We start from the raw sequence: 21,441 nt of genomic DNA on the forward strand, positions 1-21,441 counted from the left end.
GCCCAATTATTACCTCATAATGTCATGGCATCATTTTCTAATTCCCTCCATACTTACATTTTACAATCCTTGACTTAATCACATCATCCTTTCTAAGTGTCACCTATATCCTCATTAATTTCTCCCATATCCTTTCGAATGGTAACTGCAACTGGGATTTCAATTTCACCTTTCTACGATTAATTGGTAATCATTTATCAAGTCTCGTAGTTGTTTGTACCATAAATGACTTTCTACATCGGTCCTTAATAATAATTTAAGGCTACCAACCACGCCACTAAGGTGAATATCCTTGTTTGATAATTATATTGCTAGTTTACTTCTGTCATACCAAAAGATTCCCATACACATCTAGTCATTTAAACAACTACTTTATAATCTGTTTGAGCCATATAAAATAAAAGCCAACTCTTAGATCCTTTGTACAAATAACTACTACTATTTCCTTTACACCGCATCTGCTTAGACTTAGAGTGATACAAACTTCAACGAAGGTATTAAGTGTCTTTAGGATCCTTGTTGCCTTGATCCGAGCACATCGACGGATCCTCTTCCGGGTCCTCCTTTTCTTCTTGAGATTTTCTCATTTTACCCTCAACCCAAGCTTGCTGTATCCTCCTGTATTCCTTACTACACACAGGCGCAGTACCTATTCCACAACCATGAGGAAAGTGTCGGACAACGAATACAGATACTTTCCTAGGACGATAATTAATGATAATTTTTTTTCCCATCTTGTTCGTGTTCTTTTTCGTCGGAACGATTTCATTACACATCAATCTTGAGAAACTCCTCAAGCTTTTAAATAATGGTTTACCTTTCAAGGAAACCGATCCACTTGGAAATCAGGTCGGGTTACTTGTTACGCTTTCACCCTTGGGCACATATCGGCTCCGAGCAATGGAATCTAGCGATCCCTCGCTCGTACTATAAGGGGTATCGAGACTACCGTCTTTTCTAGACATGGCGTGTGCAACCAACGCACGTCCACCTATACACAACCAAGTATTGATTACTCATTCATCTATACATCATAAAAACAGGCAAGTTTTTAATGAAGTAGGGGCCTATGTAGCCTCATGTCCTTGACTTGCGTTGCGCACCCACAATCCAAGGACAAAACTCTACACAGACTCCAACAACTCTACTGACCACATAGGAATCCCTAGGATTCAACTAAACTTGGCTCTGATACCAAGTTTGTCACAGCCCAATTTTTGGGCCATGACCGGCTCAAGGGACCAATGGGCTCAGCCCACCAAGCTCAAGCAAGCCTACTTACATGATCTTATACGCTAATCAATATTCCTTTAGAATCCGAAATTCATAATACTCAATTACAATTCCTTTGAAAACAACTCATAAAACCCAGTCATGTATTCACAATGGCATCATCAATCATTATATACACACATATAATTTGACAAGTAAATCTTAGCATTTCACAACTAGTAGTCATATACACGTAATTAGAACTTGACTGTCAACGAAGTGACTCTGGGCACGATTGCTAACATTTAATGTCACAGTAAACCTACTGAGCAATGGATAGGGAGGAGCACTTTATCTTAGGGTCTAATCACTTTTGACTCAAAAAAACCTAAAACATGAATTTTAAAAACGTGAGTACAAACTCAGTGAGTGAACATAAGAAGGGAACAAGCAACGTTAAGGAAGGTATAGAAGCATGATGTACTTAAGTTCAAAACAATGCAATTTAATTTATCTCTATTTAAAAACCCCTCATTCAAACCCTTGGTCGTTTAGTTACTTGATGACAAAAGACTCATAAACAACAAGGAAGTTGAGAAGTGAAAACTTTAGTAGATTTCAAGTAAGTCAAGCATAATAGATTGACTCTCACCGCAGGGAAAAGGCATTCTTGTTGTAACGAAATTCTGGCCAGATAAAAATGCAAGGGGCTTTCACTGCCATCGGAAAAATCCACTCATGCCACATTGCACATTAAATTGAACACATTGACAATACTCAAGTTTTCAACAGTCAATGCAATCACATTTTAAATCCAAACATCTCTATATAGTAAATATGTATATATATAAGCACTTACACCACCATCACCTCACCCGACTGATGTGCATCATTACTGGCATGTGCACTACCCACTTTGCACATGCACGGTTAAGCTCCACTCATAGGGGACAACCCTCACTACGAGCAGCCCTTTCCTCCTTCAGTGGCGGCTTCACTCGTAGGGGACAACCCTTGCTATAAGCAACCCTTTCCTCCTTCAGTGGTGGAAACAAATGGTACCTATCAGAGCACTCGTAGGGGACAGCCCTCTCTACAAGCCCTTAGGCGGAGAGTCACGCTTCGCCACTGTTCACATGCTAGAGTTCCTAGAAATCGGGTTAAACCCTTTGCTTTGATACCAACATTGTCAGTCAACTGGCATGTGCACTGCCCACTCCGTACATGCACGATTACATCAATTATACAAAATTACTTAACAATATATATATATATATATATATATATATATATCATATATCTTTATATACATATCAGCGTCATATAAAAGTTCATAGATTCATCACAATCATGTTCCATATCACAAAAACATTTCACTAAAGGGTTGTTCCCATGAATTTTGAAGAAAAGATAATTTAAACAGTTCAACTGGTTCGCTCAAACATATGTTCATTTACCCAAAACATTTTAGTGTAGGTTCACTTACTGATATTTGTTGAATCTTTACTTGACTCCAACCTCGACTAATGGTCTAAATGAAACTGTGGGGCTTCGTTGGGACCTATCATCACAACAACATCACAACCAACTCGATTTGCATAATTATAGTTCTAAAAGCTATCCACTAAATCATGTTCTGCTAGTTATTTTTAACTAGCTTCCATTTACCATTAAGTGACTATATATTTTCACTATTCTAGTCACACTACAATGAATAACCCACCTTAACTACAAAACACTCACCGATCTAGCCACTAGCCATTCTCAACAACTAAAAAGAAATCAACTCTATTTCACTATTCACCTTGGTAACTTTACAATTGAATTTCTTTTCCAAAAGCTTTCAAACTATCATGAAAATCTCACTTTCTCTCTCTAGAACATCCAATTAGTGAGAGAGTGTAACAAGGAAAGGTTTTTGAGGGTTTTATGGTGAAAAAAATAGAAGAGCACAAAGAACTTTGTGAAAGGGTACACAAAAACATGAAAAATCAAGTTAATTCAAGGAAATATATGGAAATTCAAGGCAAGCTTCCATGGGGGGGGTGAGAGAACGTGGGAGAGGAAGGAGAAGAAGAAGAAGTGCTGGAAATTTGAAGAACATCCTAGAAACTTAGATTTTTATGGCTTAAGTTTATCCATTTCTAGCAAAATTACCAAAATGCCCTTAACTATGTCATTTTGTTTTTCCATGCCTTTGTACAATCTTTTTGCTTCTTTGACACTGAGACAAGGTCCATAAGGGTCTAGAAATGCTCGGGTTCATGGAAACTTAAAAATTTTAACTCGTAATGCAAAATGACCATTTTACCCTTTTTGTTTCCTTCCATTTTAATTTAGTCCTCTCAACATTCATTTAACCCCAATTTCCTTCTATTACCTTCTTTTACACATGTACAAACAAAGTATGAAGTTTATACTCCAACGCAGTGTCCTCATAATATTTAAAATATTTATTTACCCGCGCTATCTTTACTTAATAAAGACACACGACCCCATTAACGTCATTTTTCTCCAAAATTCTCTCATTCTTCTTCTTCCCCACTTAGAATGACCATATACTTCTTCTTCATGAAAAATTTTGACACTAAATAAAATATTAATATTTTAATATTATTTTATTCCAAAAATTTCCTCTGTCCCTTTGGTACCCAAAATACCTTATTAAGCCTCAATTGACTTCTGAATCACTTTTTATCTCACAAATTCTTTTTTGATAAAAATATTATTATTTTATTATTATTTTCTAGTGTGCGAAATATTTTATCTCAAACTATTCCTTTCATCTTTCATCATTTCTAAATATCATAATTAATCTTAATTGGCATCCAGTAAGTTTTTATTAGTCACCATATCAAAGTATGGGGTATTATAGTACATCACCCCTCCACTACCCTCTAGATATCGTCCATATGGGTTGCTATCATTTCCACAACACGATTAACTCCTTGCAAGCCTGTCACCAAGTCATCAATGGTAATGCCCTCAGTTGGTTGTCTATCGACATCACCCGAAGATTGTCCTTCCTCTCGCCTACTCATAGGCGTATTCGCCCTCACTGGTCTAGTGGCCCTGCCACGTCGACCTCGGCCCTTAAGGGTGGATGCCCGTGGCCTATCTGTCATCTCATTAGGGGCATCTTGGTCTCCCATCCGTCTTGAGGCAGCTCGTGTCTTAGGCGGCATTCTTACCTAGACAAGAGCAAACACCTATTATTAAACATATTTTTTTTCTATAATCATATATAAAGGAAAATGTGGTTTCTAAGATAGGGAATCTATACGGTCCCTTGGTTGTAAAATGTGCCACAGTTCACACTTAACAACTAAAGTTTTCACATAAAGACCCGACACTCCACTAAACATCAAAAGAAAGTCCTAGGACCTAGACAACCTAGGGCTCTGATACCAAGTCTGTCACGACCCAAATTTTGGGCCATGACTAGTGCATGGACCCAATGGACGTAGTCCACTAAGCCCAAGCAAGCCTATTAATATGACCTGTTCATTCTTTCCATCAAAGTTGCTAAAGTCACATTTCATAATTTTGGATCAAAATAATGCTAATCATTGTCCACTCGTAGTGGCATTCCCATCAAAATATACATATGTTGTCTACAACATATATTTTAATAATTTACATTGATTTGTCTATACACAACAAAAGGAGACTCGATTTCCAGTGGAGAGACCCGAGTGATGTACGGCTACTAAATGTCGAGATACCTACCAAGGAAACGAATCTACAAGGGCACCTCGACCTAGTTACCGACTGCCTCTTGATCGATATTTCGTTAAACCTTTAGTCGATTCTAACTTCCCTAATGGTCAAAATGGGATGGTGGGGCTTCGTTGGAACCTTGGTAGCTTGTATTTGAAATTATTTCCAAAACTTTCAACCTATTTTTGAAGCTTCCTCTTTCTCTCTCTAAAACACTTAACTAGTGAGAGAGAGCATGGAATTAAGATTTTTCAAGGGTTTTTAAGTGAGAGAGTGGAAAAGCACAAGGGTTTATGAAAGGGTGCACCAAAAGCATGAAAAATGGAGCTATTTTAAAGGAGGTTATGGAGGTTCAAATCAAGCTTCCATGGAGGTTGGAAGCAACGTGAAAGAGAAGAAGGAAGAAGAAGAAGAAGCTGCTGGAAAATGAGAGAAGAAGCTATTGGAAGAAAGAGATATTTATAGCCCAAGCTTATCCACTCCACTTAAATTATCAAAATGCCCCTCCACAAATTAGCTTGTTCTCCTCCAATCCTTTATGCAATCTTTTTACTCCATTGACACTGGGACAAGGTCTATAATGGTCTAGAAATGCTCAGATTCATGAAAGCTTAAAAATTTTAACTTGAGGTGAAAAATGACCATTTTGCCCTTACCGTGGAAATCATCATCATTTTATTTCCTTTGTCATTTTACCCATATTTTCATCATTCATTCATGCCTTAGGCCTATTTAAGCCTTAATATTGTTTAAAACTTACTTTTAGGGGCTTATTAAGAAAATGATAAAATTATCCCCGATTAGGGATATCGCGTCTAATTCTATCTACGAGTCTATAAAGGTCAGGGTCTCACAAATGTAATGGAAACGATGACACTATGTTAAGTGTCTATTATGGTTGTTACATCTAAAAACATTATGTCTAGACTAGTGAATATTATAAGACTTACATGATATGCTTAGAAGGAATATGCCTATGCTAATAATGGTAATACGAACGTGTACATGATGAATACGTCTATAAATGCTATGTCTAGACTAGTGAATACTATGAGAATTATGTGAATTTCCTAGAAGGATTATCTTAGGCTAAGTAATTAACGTGCCAATGATTATGTTCTTGAGATGAGAAATAAGGCATGATTACTAATGATTAAATATGTCATGATGACTAGTATAGTGAACTATAATTGTATTAAGGAATATGTTATGTCTGTAGATGATTCTGGACCATGTTATGATGTTGATTATGTATGTTTTGTCCGTGGATGATTTCGGACGATGATATGATATGAGATATATATGTTCTGTTCGTAGATGATTCTGGATGATGATATGATGAGAGGTATGTATGTTTCATCTATGGATGATTCTAGATGATGTTATGATGTTGATTATGTATGTTTCGTCTATGGAAGAATTCTAGACAATGGATGTTAAGAGGTTGAGCGTGTCCATATCCTTGTGACTATGTATGTTCTATCAGTAGGGATAGTGCTAAGCAGGGATAGTGGTTTTGTCCTGCCTGTAATTCCTACCTGCTATGTGATGATGACTATGTTCGTGCCTCAAGGATAGTGGTAAACAGGGGTAGTGGTTGAAATCTCACTTGTGATTCCCACCTGTTGTGTACGATGCCATCCATTGGGAGATTACTCAGGATGATAATTTTGATGCCACCTGTGAAGAGTACTTCAGGTGATTCCATCTGTTAGGATATTGCCCAAGACGAGGATTATGATGCCGTTCGTGGAGTGATTGCTCTGGATAATGAATTTGATATTCCGCCAGTTGCTTTGGCATTGGGCTTGATTTGTTTCTCCATCAGCTGGTCACTGTGTATGATTTGCTAATGTCTAAGGGAGGGCCACTCTATGATATGATATGATGTGATGACTACGTAGTGGCATGCCTTAGGTTTTGAAATGTGAATTATGTTAAATGATGTCATGATATGATGATTAATGCAAAGGCTTGACGTAAGAGCCATATGTAATTGATTGTGATTATGATGTGCTGCATGCTTGAGGAGTTATTATTTAGCGTTGAGGCGAGCACTATCAAGTATGTGTGCTAAGCCATCTATGTAAATGGCCATATGGTGGGCCAATTCATACGGTAAATTATATTGATAAACAGTTATGTTGGTAATGATGTTGAATGAGTAAGGTGAGGATGATTATACCAACTTACCATGTTAATAGCCAGAAATATGCAGCGTAGTATGGCTGCCATGATTATGATAGACCATGATTGACAGGTGATGTCCGACCTGCCCCTATTATGTATTTACATGAGATATATGATATGCATGCATGGTTAAAGGATATGTGTAGCAACTATCCCTGCACATTTACAATTGTTTTATGCTCATACTCACTGAGTACTAGTGTGACTCACCCATTTTAGTTGTATTATGCAAATAAATAGACAGGAACACTTAGTGGCTAATGTTGTCTTTTAGACAAACACGCGATTTTGACAGTTGGTAGGTTTTCCCCCTGATGAATACTTTGTTGCACCACAATCTGAGTCATAGTTATGTACACTTCTGTAAAGCAGACAAAGTATGTCATAAAGGAAAAATGGCAGCATGAAGTTGCCTTATGATATGTAATGAAATGTTTAATGACTTAGAGAATTAGCTAATGCATGGCTATGTGTATGTTATGTTTAAGTCATGAATGTTATTACGAGTTGAGAGGTTAATGATGAATGTTGAGAGATTTAAGTTTAATGAAATGATGTTGGCTATGAGGCCTTATTATTATGATATATTTTTATTAAGACTTAATTATGAAGGCTTGCTTGGGTCTAGTGGGTTGCTTGCTGGGCTCGTGCACTGGTCATGGTCCCCAAGTGTGGGTCGTGACATACACTATATCTCCTACAAAAAACTCTTGTTCCTTATGCTTATAATCGTATATTCGTTTTCATATGATTCTGCACATTAGCAATCTTTTGACAAGCTTATTTGATAATGGCATATGAACTAATGGTCCCCCTCAAAAATTTTAAAATATTTTATTCATTATATATATTTTAATTAGGAGTGAAATATAGTATATTTATTAGGGCCATGGCCCCCCAAATAAGTATTACATATTTTTTAATTTTTAAAATAATTTTTTATTTAATAATTAATATAAATAAAAAATAATAAAATGATATCATAAATCCTACTCAAATTTATCTTAATTCTTAGGTTTCTTTACACTTTTTTTTCTTTTTCTCTTCTCTTTTGTTTGTTTATTTTTTACTTTTTGAAAAGCATTTGATGAAATTTCATTACTTAATAGATGTGTACAAAACCTACCTCATTTTTGTAGTATTGCAACAAAAACATATAAGACATGTCCCTAATATGAGATAAGCTGTTGTCACAGCCCAAATCTCGAGCCATGACCTGCTCATGGACCCAATAAGCATGGCCCATTGGGCCCAAGCAAGTCTTTCTATGAAAACTTGTTCATTAGACCCTATGTCTCTCATTTACCTATAAAGTTCTTAATTCATAGTTTTCAAAAATAATTTCTTCTCAAGAATAAATTATGGTAACCGAGCATATATCATTCACAAAATAGTATTACCATTTGCCAACCTGTGGCGTCATTATCATGCAAACCAAACATACAGTGTTTACAACAAATCTCACGAATTACATTTAAATAACCATAAACACATACAAAAGATCTTGACTATTAGCGGAGTAACTTTGGCATGGGTACTATCATGGAGTGTCCTGGTAAACCTACCGTATGATGAATAGGAAGAAACACCTCTACCTAGGATTCAACTACCTTCAAACCTAAAAACTAAAACCTGAAGTTGAAAAGAATGAGTATAAACCCAGTGAGTGAACATAGGAAGGGAACAAGCAAACGATACGGAAGATTTTTAAAAAACACGATGCACTTGTATTGAAACCATGCAATTTGTATATCATAAACAAACTGAATGCCATGTTGACTTTTAAATCATTTTAAAACGTTTAGGAAATTCAACTTTCAACATTCAATGCAATCGCATTTCAAACATGCATGAAACACATCAAGGTCAATCCCAACTAGACAACATGGCTCAACGAACACAACTACCCTCCTCAACTCAGCTCATATGCACTCCCACACTACACATAGCTAATATCCTTATGTGCACTCCCACACCACACATGGCAAATATCATGTGCACTCCCACACCGCACATGACAAATATCATCATCGTGTGCATTCCCACACCGCACACGCACGGTTATAATCATCATTCAACAATACATTTCAATGTATGGCACACATAACAACATGTAACAAGAATCTTTGCATGACAATACATCACATGTCACAATTCAATTGGCAATTCAACATAATATTTCAAATACATAATTCATCAAATTATGCGTTTAAAAAAGTAGAAGTATCACTTGTGAAAAGCTTGTTCCCGTACATAAATTTTAAAAGAGTCAACCAAAGATATTCTAGCATTTCATTCAACACATATGCATTTATTCCAAACCTTTTAAATGCAAGTTCACTCACCTTAACAATCCCACCTAACAAGACTAGCACCCACAAGATCGTAATCCAGGTAGTTTTGAAATACTATTAAAACCTATAATTGCTAATAAACAACAATAGCTTCAAATATATCATAAATTTAAACTTACTAATTCTAATAAGCATACTCTTGATAAACTACATTCTAGCCTAATTTTTAACCTAGAAATCTAGTCTAATTCTCAAACCCATCATATCAACTATTTCAATTTAAAGGTTCTTTAACTTGGTGAGCTTGGACGCATAAAGATCAACAAAAACCTAATATTTCCAAGCAAAAAAAATTTGAAAAAATTAGGAAATAAAATCTGAAAATATAAACCATAAATTCATAAATTCCACAAGTTGAAAATATATAGCTTTTAGCTTAAAAATGGAGATTTAAAGTTAAAAATTCAAGTGTCAATGATGATGGAGTAGAAATAGAAAATAAAGGAAAAAAAGAGAGATTTTTTTTTCTCTCTCTTAGGGTTTGGTTGTACTGAAAAATGGGGTTAAAAGCTGCAGGTTTGGTGCCTAAGAAGTTAGGAGAAGAAAGAAGTAATAAAAGAAAGGAAAGCAAAAGAAAACAATGAAAAGAAAATGAAGAAAATTTTATTTTTTCATGGTGAAGTGAAAATGGCGTTGGATGGGTGAAAAGAAGAAGAAAATATCTTTTGGTGAAGATAATAACCGGTCATGGGATAAAGATGAAGAGTCAAAGCTTCTTTGGGAAGCTTTGACCAAACTAATGACAAAATTACCATTTTGCCCTCTTAGGTTTTCACCATTTTTAATTGTATCCTCCCATAATCTTTTAATTCCAATTTTTTTTTATTTTTCTTCCTTAACACTTGTACCAATAAAATATCAAGTTTATGCTTCAACGCGGTATCACCGCAATATTTAAATATTTACTTACCCATATTAGCTTTATTTAATAAAAACACGCGGGCCCCATTAACGTCATTTTTTTTTCGAAATTTTCTCGTTCTTCTTCTCTCCCACTTAGATTGATCATATACTCTTTCTTCATGGAAAATTTTGATATTGAATAAAATATTAATATTTTAATATTATTTTATTAATAAAATATTATTTTATTTCAAAATTTTTCACTTGTCTCCTTGGCCCCAAAATGTCTTATTATGCTTTGATTCACTTCCGAATCATTTTTTTTATATCGTTAATTCATCCTTAATAAAAATATTATTATTTAATTGTTATTTCTTCATGTGCAGAATATTTTACTCTAGAATATTTCTTTCACCTTTCATCACTTTTAAACATTCTAATTAACCTCAATTGGCATCTGATAAGCTTTATTAGCTATCATATCAAAGTACGGGTATTACAACTGCATATAATGAAGTAGTCTACTAGCAAAAACAACCAAAGTTTAGAGCCATTTCCTTTTGAAACACATGGCTCCTGCACAATCGCCATATAAAGCTCTCTAGTTTATAGAAAATCTCAGCAAGCATTGGTTGTCATCTTCACTAGACAGACTTCACTCTAACTATACATTAATACCGGAAGGAAAATCAATTCATGTCTTTGATCTTGATTTACCAACTATCATAGAGAATCTCTATCAATTTTCAAACCAACAACATAGTGCATAAATACGAGTCTTGATGGGTTGCACATGTTATGAAGCTGTAGCTAGCAAGCATTCTCTTTTTTTTTTTTTTAGTTTCTTGTTTATAACTCACCACTAAAACACATTTTATTTTTCAAACATCGAGCATAACTTTTCTAAAAACCTATTGTAAATATTTTTTTCTTATTTCTTTTGATTTATATGTTATATAAAATTAATGTATATTATGAATCTTTTGCTTATTGGTTAAGTTTAATATATTAATTTTAAAAAATTCTAACCCTTATTCCTCTTCGTCTTTGGCTCCTCCAACAAAAAGTTGACTAACTCTGCCTTTGCTGCTGCATATGCAGTACTGTCATTTCGGGATGCTGCTGTAGGGATATGTTTCATTTTGAAAGGCTCGGTACGTTTCATAAACCTTGTGTGGTTTTGTGCTTTCTGAATTCTTGGATGACTTATAAAACCATAACATCAATATAATATTGCTGTATGCAGTCGAATAACGGGCATCTTCTTAGTTTATCATAGTGACAAGTTCTAATAATATACTCTGAGGAGAATCACTTGTAACGAATATGATACAAGTGCTGAGTTCTTATATTTTATTTTGGCTTTTGCATTTTATCGAGGATGGAAATAATAAATCTTTTATGGAGTGATAGAGGGTAATAAATCTTCTGTATTTTACTAGAGGCTAATAAGTTCTCACCCCATGAATCGCACATGAAGAATCCAGTTATGAAGACGTTATCTTGTACAGAAGATATCTAGTTGGCTTTTTGACAGAAAGATATTTTCATATACATATACATATATGTATTATATGTATACATAGACATATATATAGTTTACTTGCGTGAATGAGGTCATCACAGTTGTATTTAAATCTCTTTTGTTCAATGTTTAGAGGGAGACTTGTTGAAAGTTTGCTCAAAGTTCTGTAGCCTTTTAAGTTTAAGATGCTTCGTTGTGCAGTAAATTAAAGTTTTCTAGGTTTAATGTTAAGCCTCAGATAATTAATTTCCCTTTTCATGTATGAGCTCAACTTTGCTAAATTATTTGGAGATATGATATTGTTACATTTTTTTCTCCTCGCTCACTTCTCTAATTTTATAGTTTTTCACCGTCGGAGGAATATAATTGATTTTTTTTATTAAGGAGATTTTGGGTGTTTAAACTTAAGCAGATTGAGATATTTGCTCTTCGGATCTCTGTCCCTAGAATAAGTATTATACACACACACACACAAACATGTTCATAATACTTAAAAAAAATTTTAAATTATTTAAAAATTTTTAAATAAATTTTTATTTTTATCATTATCTTCAATCAAATTTTTATATTTTTATTTTAAATCAAATAAGTCTTTATGATTAATGATTGATTAATTATTGTCCATAAAATTTTCACTTGTTATTTTATGTCACGTGAAGTTGATGTGAGATATTAACATGTTATAATGAATAATAATGTGGTATATTATGATGACATGATCATGTGATGTTTTCATCTTGTATGTCATTATTATGTGAATATCACGACATTATGTGGGTAAAAAATATTAAGTGACACTTTAATTAATGACAATTATTCAATCATTAATTATAAAAATTTATCTGATTTAAAATAAAAATATAAGAGTTTTAGTTGAACATAATAGAAAAACAATAATTTATTTAAATTTTTTTAAGCATTATGTTGTATATATACCACTTGAGATTGGGAATACAATAGTGATAGAAGCATATGTTTATATTTGATAGATGCCTTTTAAAACTTAATTTTTGAGGTCCTACTCATTACTCAATGTTGAGGGAAAGAGGTTAAACTTAAACATACATTGCATTTGGTTTAGTTGTGTTATAAACTGTATGCTTTGTCAAAGAAATTAGATGATGATCAGAAAATTACCTTTTCTTGGCATTCATTAAACAAAGCCTCTTATGTTTCTCTTTCGGTCAAAGTATCTCATATTTTCTTATATTATCGACTTTTCATCAATTTAACCCCTTTATCTCAAAACTAGTTAACTTAGTCCCTCTACTCTAAGATTTTGCACAATTATATCCCTCTACCGAACCCACTCCAAATTACCTGTTAATGATGCTAATATGTTAAAAGATGATGACGTAGCGTTGATGTGTCAAACCAAAAAGAAAAAAGAAATTGGCCGCCTTGTTTTTCTTTTTTTTCATTTTTTCCTTCTTTGCTTCTCTCTCTAGCTGTCTTCTCTCTCTTTACCTTGCCCTCCTCTCCGTAGATTCTAACCCCCAAGCCTAGATTCAAACTTTCGATCGTTGTTGCCATCGGTCCACTAGTTACTTATGGTCAGAAAATCTAATAAAATACCAAAAAAATTATTTTTTTAGCTTTTTTTCCCTTTAATCAAATTAGTTTGTTTTTTCAAAATCTATCTTAATTTTTCTAAAGCTAAAATCATAAATTTAAAAATTTCAAAGTATATAGACTAAATTAATAAATTTTGAATAAAAGGCCTAAATTGATGAAAAATTTATAATAAGGGAACCTATTAGCTACTTTGTCCTTTTTTTTCTCTCCACAGATGATTTGGACTTAAAAATGTTCTTTAGAGATAGATGGTTAGGTAAGCCATGCCCATATACCTTGATTACAACATACTTAGATTTCTTATTGCAATTTGTATATTTTGCTATGGTAGGGACATCAATCGTTAGTCCAAGACCGCATTATCCATTCAAATATGCACTTAAGATGAAGAGACATGAATGATAGTGAAAATAGTTTGTACTGAGGTTTCTCGTTTCCGGGGTCAGAACTGTTACAGTGTTCCTTGAGTGAAAGGTACTCTTTCACTTCATTGGACCTACCACTATTGAAAAAGGTTCAGTTCATGCATCACGACTTTGAATTCGTTTTTGCCCCTTTTGTAGATCTGCTGTGGTGGGAATTTGCGGGTTTAAAAAGGACCAATGAGAGTGATACCAATAACCCTTCCTTATGAAAGCAAATAAAGAGAGAGGCAGTCTCTGTTCCTTGAGAGAGTTCGGTCTCTTCACGCTTATTTGCGAAAGCGAAAGCTGGTGATTTGATTGAAACTTGAAAGAAAGAATGAGTATCAAAAGCTTTCTACTAAATTCCTGCTTCATATCACATGAATGAATGAAATGAAAGCAAAACCTTTGCTTTGCATTTTGCATTTGCCACGGTTGTTACGGTCACATGCTTAGGCCCTGACTTTTCCCGCTACGCGTAAGTTTGTGATTTGACTACGGCTGGGTCTGGGGCTGGCAAACCAAACAAAGTTTCATACGGAATTTTGTCAGAATAGGATACTGATATAGTGAATCTAAGGACCACCACACCTGATTTTCATTTTAGCTTTGATATCACCCTCTAAAGAAACAAGAGATTGGATTTGATGGTAACTCTTTTTTCTTCCTTCCTAGATCCTTGCCTATATTCTCCTCCTCGCCCTACTCCTTACTCTGTCACTCAGTCAGTCTCTCTTTCCTCTTTCTCATTGATACCATGAAGAATTTGAGATCGTGCTTTGTCATACAGTTCCTGAAATCAGCAAATTAGCTTGATCAATGATATTAAAGAAACACTACTTTGATTTGTTCTGTCTTTTCCAACACCATTTTAATTTGATAATACTAACTCTTAAAACATTAGACCATTTTTAATTTGATTAAAAAGGTAATAGATGTGTGTATCTTTTTCCCTGTACGAAAATCCTTAAACCTCACTATGTTTCACTTTTTCTTTTTGACCCTTTACAGAGCATCTTCTCTTTAGGACAGGATTCTCTCTTCACATTACCCTTTACCAATCAGTAGCTAATTTCATCATCCACGGACGGAGTCAGGACTTTAAATTAAAGAAGATAAAAATGAAAAATTTAATATTTAAAAAGATAAAATTTTAAAAAATTTTAAAAAATAAAAGTAAAATTATAAAATTATAAAATAAAATAATGAGAAAAATTATAAATTTTTAAAAATTTGGGGGCGAAGACCCTACTAGCGCCCCTCTCCCTCCGCCTCTGTAATCGGCCACATGTGGTTTATTCGTCAGGGGATCCATAACCGGTGACCAATCCACCGGGCGACTCCCTATCTTTTATGTGTTCTTATCCTCGTACTAATAGTTCTAGGAATAGTTAAAAGGTTATTATCCCACACACTGGCCATGTTTTTCTTTCGAAAAATTATAAATAAAAGAAATTTGAATATGATATATATACATTTAAAATTAATTGAAAAATTATTTATTTAATTGACGTGTGTCCATTACATAATTTTATTAATTTATTGATTTCTATAATTAACTATAAATAGGTGGACTTGTGATAATTTTTAAAATTCGTTCGAGAAATGTAAAAATTTCATTATTACTTTATAAGATATATTTCATGATTAAATTTCAAAGATTAAACATATTCTTCTCTGTTTCCTAATTCTTGGTCTTGTTTTTATGTAAATATACGTTTATTTAATTTACTCTTTTTCTATAAATTGACGATGAAGTTTAAAAGCTTTACAAGGGATTTGCCAACAAATTGACAGGGGTTTATGAGATGATGGCATTAAGGTTACAAATTCTATTGAACACTGAAAAATCAATTTGTAAAGAAAAAGAAAAAAACTTGCGGACAAAGGAGGTGTTAGGTTGAACATTTATTAGAAGAATAGTCCCTTAATTAATTAAGTTAGACTTTTTCAGAGGGCAACGGTGTCATTTCAAGTCAAGTGGTATTAATCTTCCTCTCTCAGTCAGAGTCATTTCTGCAGCAATCTCTTCATCATATATCATAAATAATTTGATTTAACAGGGCAACAAAATCTGCTTCTGTGGCTTCATCTACCTCAGAAATTGTCCTAACGTTTGCAAGGCGGCAAATACTATTTATCCTTTAGCTGTATCTAGTTGTTCAACACATTTCCCCGTTGATTAAGCTTGGATTGAACACAACAGGGTAAGAGAGTGTAGATATTACAGTTGGACTTGATTTAGTCAAAAGGCCGAAAGAAGGTACGATAACAGTGCAACCAGTGGCTAACTATGTAGCTCCGTCTGAAGAAATTAAAAAAATAAATAAGATTTTAGGTCTTGATGAATTCAGGTAGAGTTACACATTCAAGTGAAGTGCATGAAGACGATGCTACCTTGCATATTATTCAATTTAGTTTTTGTTGCTATACGAATTGCATTATAGACTATGTGCAGGAAACTTTGGTCTTATATATTGTCAGCCCAACCTGACATAATAATAGGTAGTATAATTATTTTTGTTACGAAAATTGTTTGAGAAACAGTAAAGATAAAATTCAGAATACTCATCCATATCACTCAGTTACCAGATGTTTCCTCTCTTAAATCACTGCTCACTTTTCTAAAATTTAAAAATCTACTCTTATAGTATAAAAGTTCAATTAATATTAATTATGGATAAAAAGTTTAAAATTATACAACTATTTACTGCTGTACACAAATAAAAATATTAACAAAATAAGATTTAGAATTCTAATCAACTTAAAACTTAGAAGTTTCAAACTTCAGTATTTATTAATTAAGATGGAATTGACATTAAGACTAAAATTTGTCATCTATTTTAGCATGGTCTTAAAAACTCCATAAATCCTCTTTGCCCCCCATTTTTTCTTTCGTTTTGGGTTTATAAGTTTGAGCTATGAGTAACGACAGTATTTGTGGCAGTAGTGGTGTAAAATTTGGAGGGGCAGATAAGTTGCATTTTGCTTGGAAAAGTGTGATAGCTTTTGATATGAGCCATAATTAACCCAAAATAGGTCCAAAAAAGATAAAAAGACATTATTACTTGACTCTTACGTGTAATTCAAGTCGGTACCAAACTTAGGTTCGGATTAATCTTTTCATTGTCGTGTTGTGAAAAGCCAATCTAAAATTATTTTTTTGGTAGAAGCCAATCATCTCTTTACTTCAATAGGTTACTAATTTCTCCACAATTATTGGAAAATAGTAGTATAACTTTTTTCCTCTTTATCATTCTTGGTTATGGTTCCATTAAAGGCGACGAGAGTACTTGGGACTTTATATTTGTCAAAGAACCGAATTTAACTATTCCCACTCCTTTTTTACCTAAAAAATGCAGGAAAACAAACGACTGTGCCCAGTCCAAGCCCCAAACCCTTCCTGTTGTAGTTTTCCCAAGTCCTAACTAGCATATAATTGTCTCGAAAAAAATTAGATGTGACTCCACTCTTGATCTTATAAGTTGTCATTTCTGTCCATCATTTCCTCGAATTGACTACACCATTGAAATTCTTCTCCTCCTATCTTTTAGTTATAGCGTTGGATGGGTCAAGGAGCAATCGATTTGATTTCCTAGTAGAAAATTTTGATCATAATAACCATATAAGAAAAGATAAGTCTTAATCAATATACAGTGCTTTCCAACTGTAAAAACAATAGCAGTAGTACATGGTACATAGAAAAATTCTCCACGAAGATCACTTTCTCCTTAAGACGATGGGTCATATTGCACAGCATTAAACTATATAACGCTTGAATTATCACACAACTATTGATTCCAATGTGGATCAGCATGATTTCTCAGTCAAATTGACATGTGGGGTGGAGCCTTTCCATTTCCAGGATCATTAGACTTTAAGTTCCCCGGCCCCTGGCTAGTTGGCCAACTCTCCCAGCTCCCTAAACTGCCATATGTCATCCAAGTTCCATAAAGTATCTGTCATCTCATTACAGATCCAATTGCCTTCGCCCATCTGGCATTCCGATGGGGATCCTTCATAGGAGCCCACAGCTGACATGGATGCCAGGCTGAAACCCTCTATGTCATAGCCACTGCTGTCAATATTGTAACTTGCGTTAACAATTTGGTTATTGTTGTAGACAGTAGTATGGCCATATACATTTGGACTTGTTAGGTGTTCAGGAATTTCAGTCTGCTCTGAAATGTTAATGAAATCTGTGGGATAAAGACTTTGAGTAGTGACTGAACTTGAATTCTCAAAGGAGTGATTTGATCTGTCTGTGATTTTGTTTGGAAGTGGGGAAAATGTTGACAATGAAGGGATGGCACAGTCCGATAACTGATCAGAAGGAGCTGAGCTTTGGGAGCTCATTTCTTTCAGAGAAGAAGAAGAAGATGTCTGCTCCACTTTTTGACGCAATCTTGGCATCCAAAAACATCGAACTGCCTCAAGGAATTTCTTGCTGTTAGACTCAATATTAAGTTGGCGTGCCTGTTTTTGCACCCTTGTTCTCCAGTAGTTCTTGATTTCATTATCTGTTCTTCCAGGAAGATGTTGTGCAATTTTTGACCACCTAGAGAAGAAACAAATTTGGGAGAAATGTCTGGTCATTAATAAACAATGATAAACACAAAAATGCACCTATATAAATATGTTGAATCAAATTTTAATGCAATCAGATAAATTACCTGTTTCCCCACTTGGAATGAAGTTCAAGGATCAAGAGCTGCTCCTGAGGAGTCAGGTTTCCGCGCTTAATGTCAGGTTTTAAATAATTCAGCCACCTCAATCTGCAACTTTTACCAGTTCTCTTGAGACCTGACAAGTTAAAGGTGGATCATTGACAATACAGATACAGCTGAAGAAAAGAGTAAAGATTGGTGAACATCAATTAATTCAACTTGTTCAATAAAACGATTAATGTTTTGGTACCTGCACATTTTGCCAACATATTCCAACGACCTTCCCCGTGACGAGCAATGTAATGGGTTAGGAGAGTGTCCTCTTCAAGGGTCCATGGCCCTCTTCTCAGCTCACTGTCATCTTCACTAGGAGTGCACATGCCCTTTGTAGCAGGAGGCATAGCTGATCTCATTTTTTGTTTATGTGGGCGTGTGTGTGACAGACAGAGGCTCTGGCCCTTGGCCTTTGGTCAAGGCTTTTAGTTTTTGGCAGTGTTTAAAAGGATCTAAAGCTATTATTATAGCGATGAGAGTGAAAGTACTTGGCAGACTGAAATTTATAGGCTTCAAGGGTCTAAAACAGCGTACAAACTACACCTAGAAAACTAGAAAAGCACATACCGCCATTGGAGTTTCTGCACATGCCCATCAGCCTTTATATACAAGTCGAAGAATTTTGTTAGATGGAGTTGGTATCATTTGTACAATAGCCTATGAATTATAGGCTGCAAGGTGGCAAAGCTAAAACAGTCGCACAAATGGGCCCTCTCATGGTCATATTGGAGAGCAATAGTGAAAGACTTGAAATTGGAACATTCAAAGTATTTCTTTAATCACCCATCAAAGAAAGAAACCAAATCAGAGGCTTATGATCATTTAAATAAGTACAAAGTGGGTCCTTCTCCTTTATATTCCCCCAACTGTATACCCTCGTATTTGAAGAGCAGTTAAGTTCCCCATTCAACCGTGCAAACACACTTTGTCAGAAAGTTTAATCTAAGTAAGTTTAGAGGTATAAGAATTAAGAAAGGCTAAAAAGCCTAAAGAAGAGGAGAAAAGGTGCTTGAAATTGAAATATAAGGAGTTTCTTATGGGGAATGATTCCTTCCATTTTCTTGTGTTCCTAGATTCACTTTAAAAGAAACGTGCTTGACTGAACAAAATATATTATATACGATAAACTACACAACTAAACGTGGAATTATGGGGTTTTCTCTCAGCAGGGCGGCATTGAGGCATGTTAGAAAATTTTGCAACGGTGACAGAGTGATTGGGAGAGGAGTGATGCTCTGTCCAAGCAAAAACAGTGTCCTTTCCTATGCAATTTTGGTTTCTCCAGAGCCCGCCAGAGTTTAAGACAAAGACTCAATAATTAAGGGTCGTAGAATACATTAAAAAAACTGGTGGGGGTGGGGTGGGGTGGGGTGGCTGGGGCGGGGGTAATATATAAAATATAAGGTCACTTAAAAAAGTCAGTGCAGCTAAATTTGACCATATTGAAAGCTTTACTTCTTCGCTAGACTCTAAAAATAAAGGAAAAGATTCTGAACTAGAGCGTAGCCCAGTTGGGTGTTCCTCATTTCTCCTTTTCTCCCCCCTTTAATTAATTTCTATCTTTTTACAATGATGATCGGACCTCAAATTTGGAGTTATTGGTGGTTGGGTTCAGGGGTTTAAGGATATGAATAGATTGAAAAGAAGTTGAGAAAAGAATAGGATCCAAAAGGAGAGTGTGAGAATCAATAATTGATCAGGAGAGAGCTTTTGTACTTTGTAGAAGAGAGAGAATACATGCATAAGGATAGAGTTTTTCCAATTTGAGTTGATTGATCTCTATTAGTGGTGGAGATGCCTTTGTCGCTTATCTTATTTTAGTATGCAAATGCTAGAAAGCTCATGTGACTTGGTAAATACATAGGAATTGGATACATTAATTCTCCTTCTTGGGATGCTAACATTCCTGCAATAATAGTGGCCACGATGACATGAACATGAAACAATGTTAAAAATGTGACGTTATGCTCGCACGCGTGTTATTAGCACGGTGGGGGACAAGCAATGAACCAAGCTGATGAATGATCAAGAGTTGAAAAAGGAAGTGATAACGATAATCCATATGTGATTCACGCTACCATTGGTGATTCAGCTGCAAGTACATTTATCTATTGTTATATGCTTTAGTTATATGGTTGCAAACCCTTCGATGAGCTAGTTACAGCCCGGTTTTTGTACATGGGTAAAGTTTAGTTTCAACATTGTGAGGTTATCCTAGTACTCATGACACGATTGATGTGAAAACTCGAAAAGCAGAAAATCATTTAAAGCTGTGAAGCACTGAGCAACTTGGGTTAGTTGATGGTTTGACTTTTGGAACTCCAATAATGATTTAACAGGTGAAATTCTGCCCTTGTCCTTGCTCTTATTAGTTCCCCATTATTTGATGCCCCAAGTCTATTGCAGATCAAAAGCAGGTACCAGATATTTTACTCGTTTTCTCTAATATCTTATGCTCTTTCAGTGAATTAATATTTGTGACATTTGGAATAATTGTTTCTTTGTCAACTATCAATCTAATGCTTTTGTAAATGACTTTATTACACCAGAAATAATTTTCTTTTTCTTTCTTTTTTCTGGGAGATCAAATCCGACATAAGCATACAATTATTCTTTTAATTGCAACTAATGGATTCGAATTTGAATCTTTAGTACCGACACTTTTCATTATGTCAATTGATGTACAAGTGCAAAAACTTGATAACTCCGATATATATAATCTCTACTTCAAATATGGTTTTTCTGTTGGGGTTCCCAATGAACCTTGTACGTTTCAGGTATTGATCGTTTTCAATGTTCTTCCTAATATTTTAGGCAAAATATTACTTAGTCTGGCAAAAGGTCCAGGTTGTAAAGAATTCATCAAGTTTATTAAAATGATGCGCAAAGATGGATAT

The 21,441-nt window shown here is 34.6% G+C and overlaps 1 protein-coding gene across 1 annotated transcript; it reads right to left on the reverse strand.

Annotated features, from left to right (window-relative positions):
• Positions 1–17,429: 17,429 nt before the first annotated feature.
• MYB62 (myb domain protein 62) lies at positions 17,430–19,136 on the reverse strand. The gene is made up of 3 exons (XM_007044225.3): positions 18,741–19,136; positions 18,497–18,626; positions 17,430–18,381 (listed from the first exon to the last, which is right to left on the reverse strand). The coding sequence occupies exons 1-3, from the start codon at positions 18,901–18,903 to the stop codon at positions 17,721–17,723; spliced, it is 954 nt and encodes a 317-aa protein (XP_007044287.3). The 5' UTR covers positions 18,904–19,136; the 3' UTR covers positions 17,430–17,720.
• Positions 19,137–21,441: the final 2,305 nt, after the last annotated feature.

Source organism: Theobroma cacao, chromosome 2 (genome assembly GCF_053813885.1).
Source record: "Theobroma cacao isolate CCN51 chromosome 2, ASM5381388v1, whole genome shotgun sequence".
NCBI lineage: Eukaryota > Viridiplantae > Streptophyta > Magnoliopsida > Malvales > Malvaceae > Theobroma > Theobroma cacao.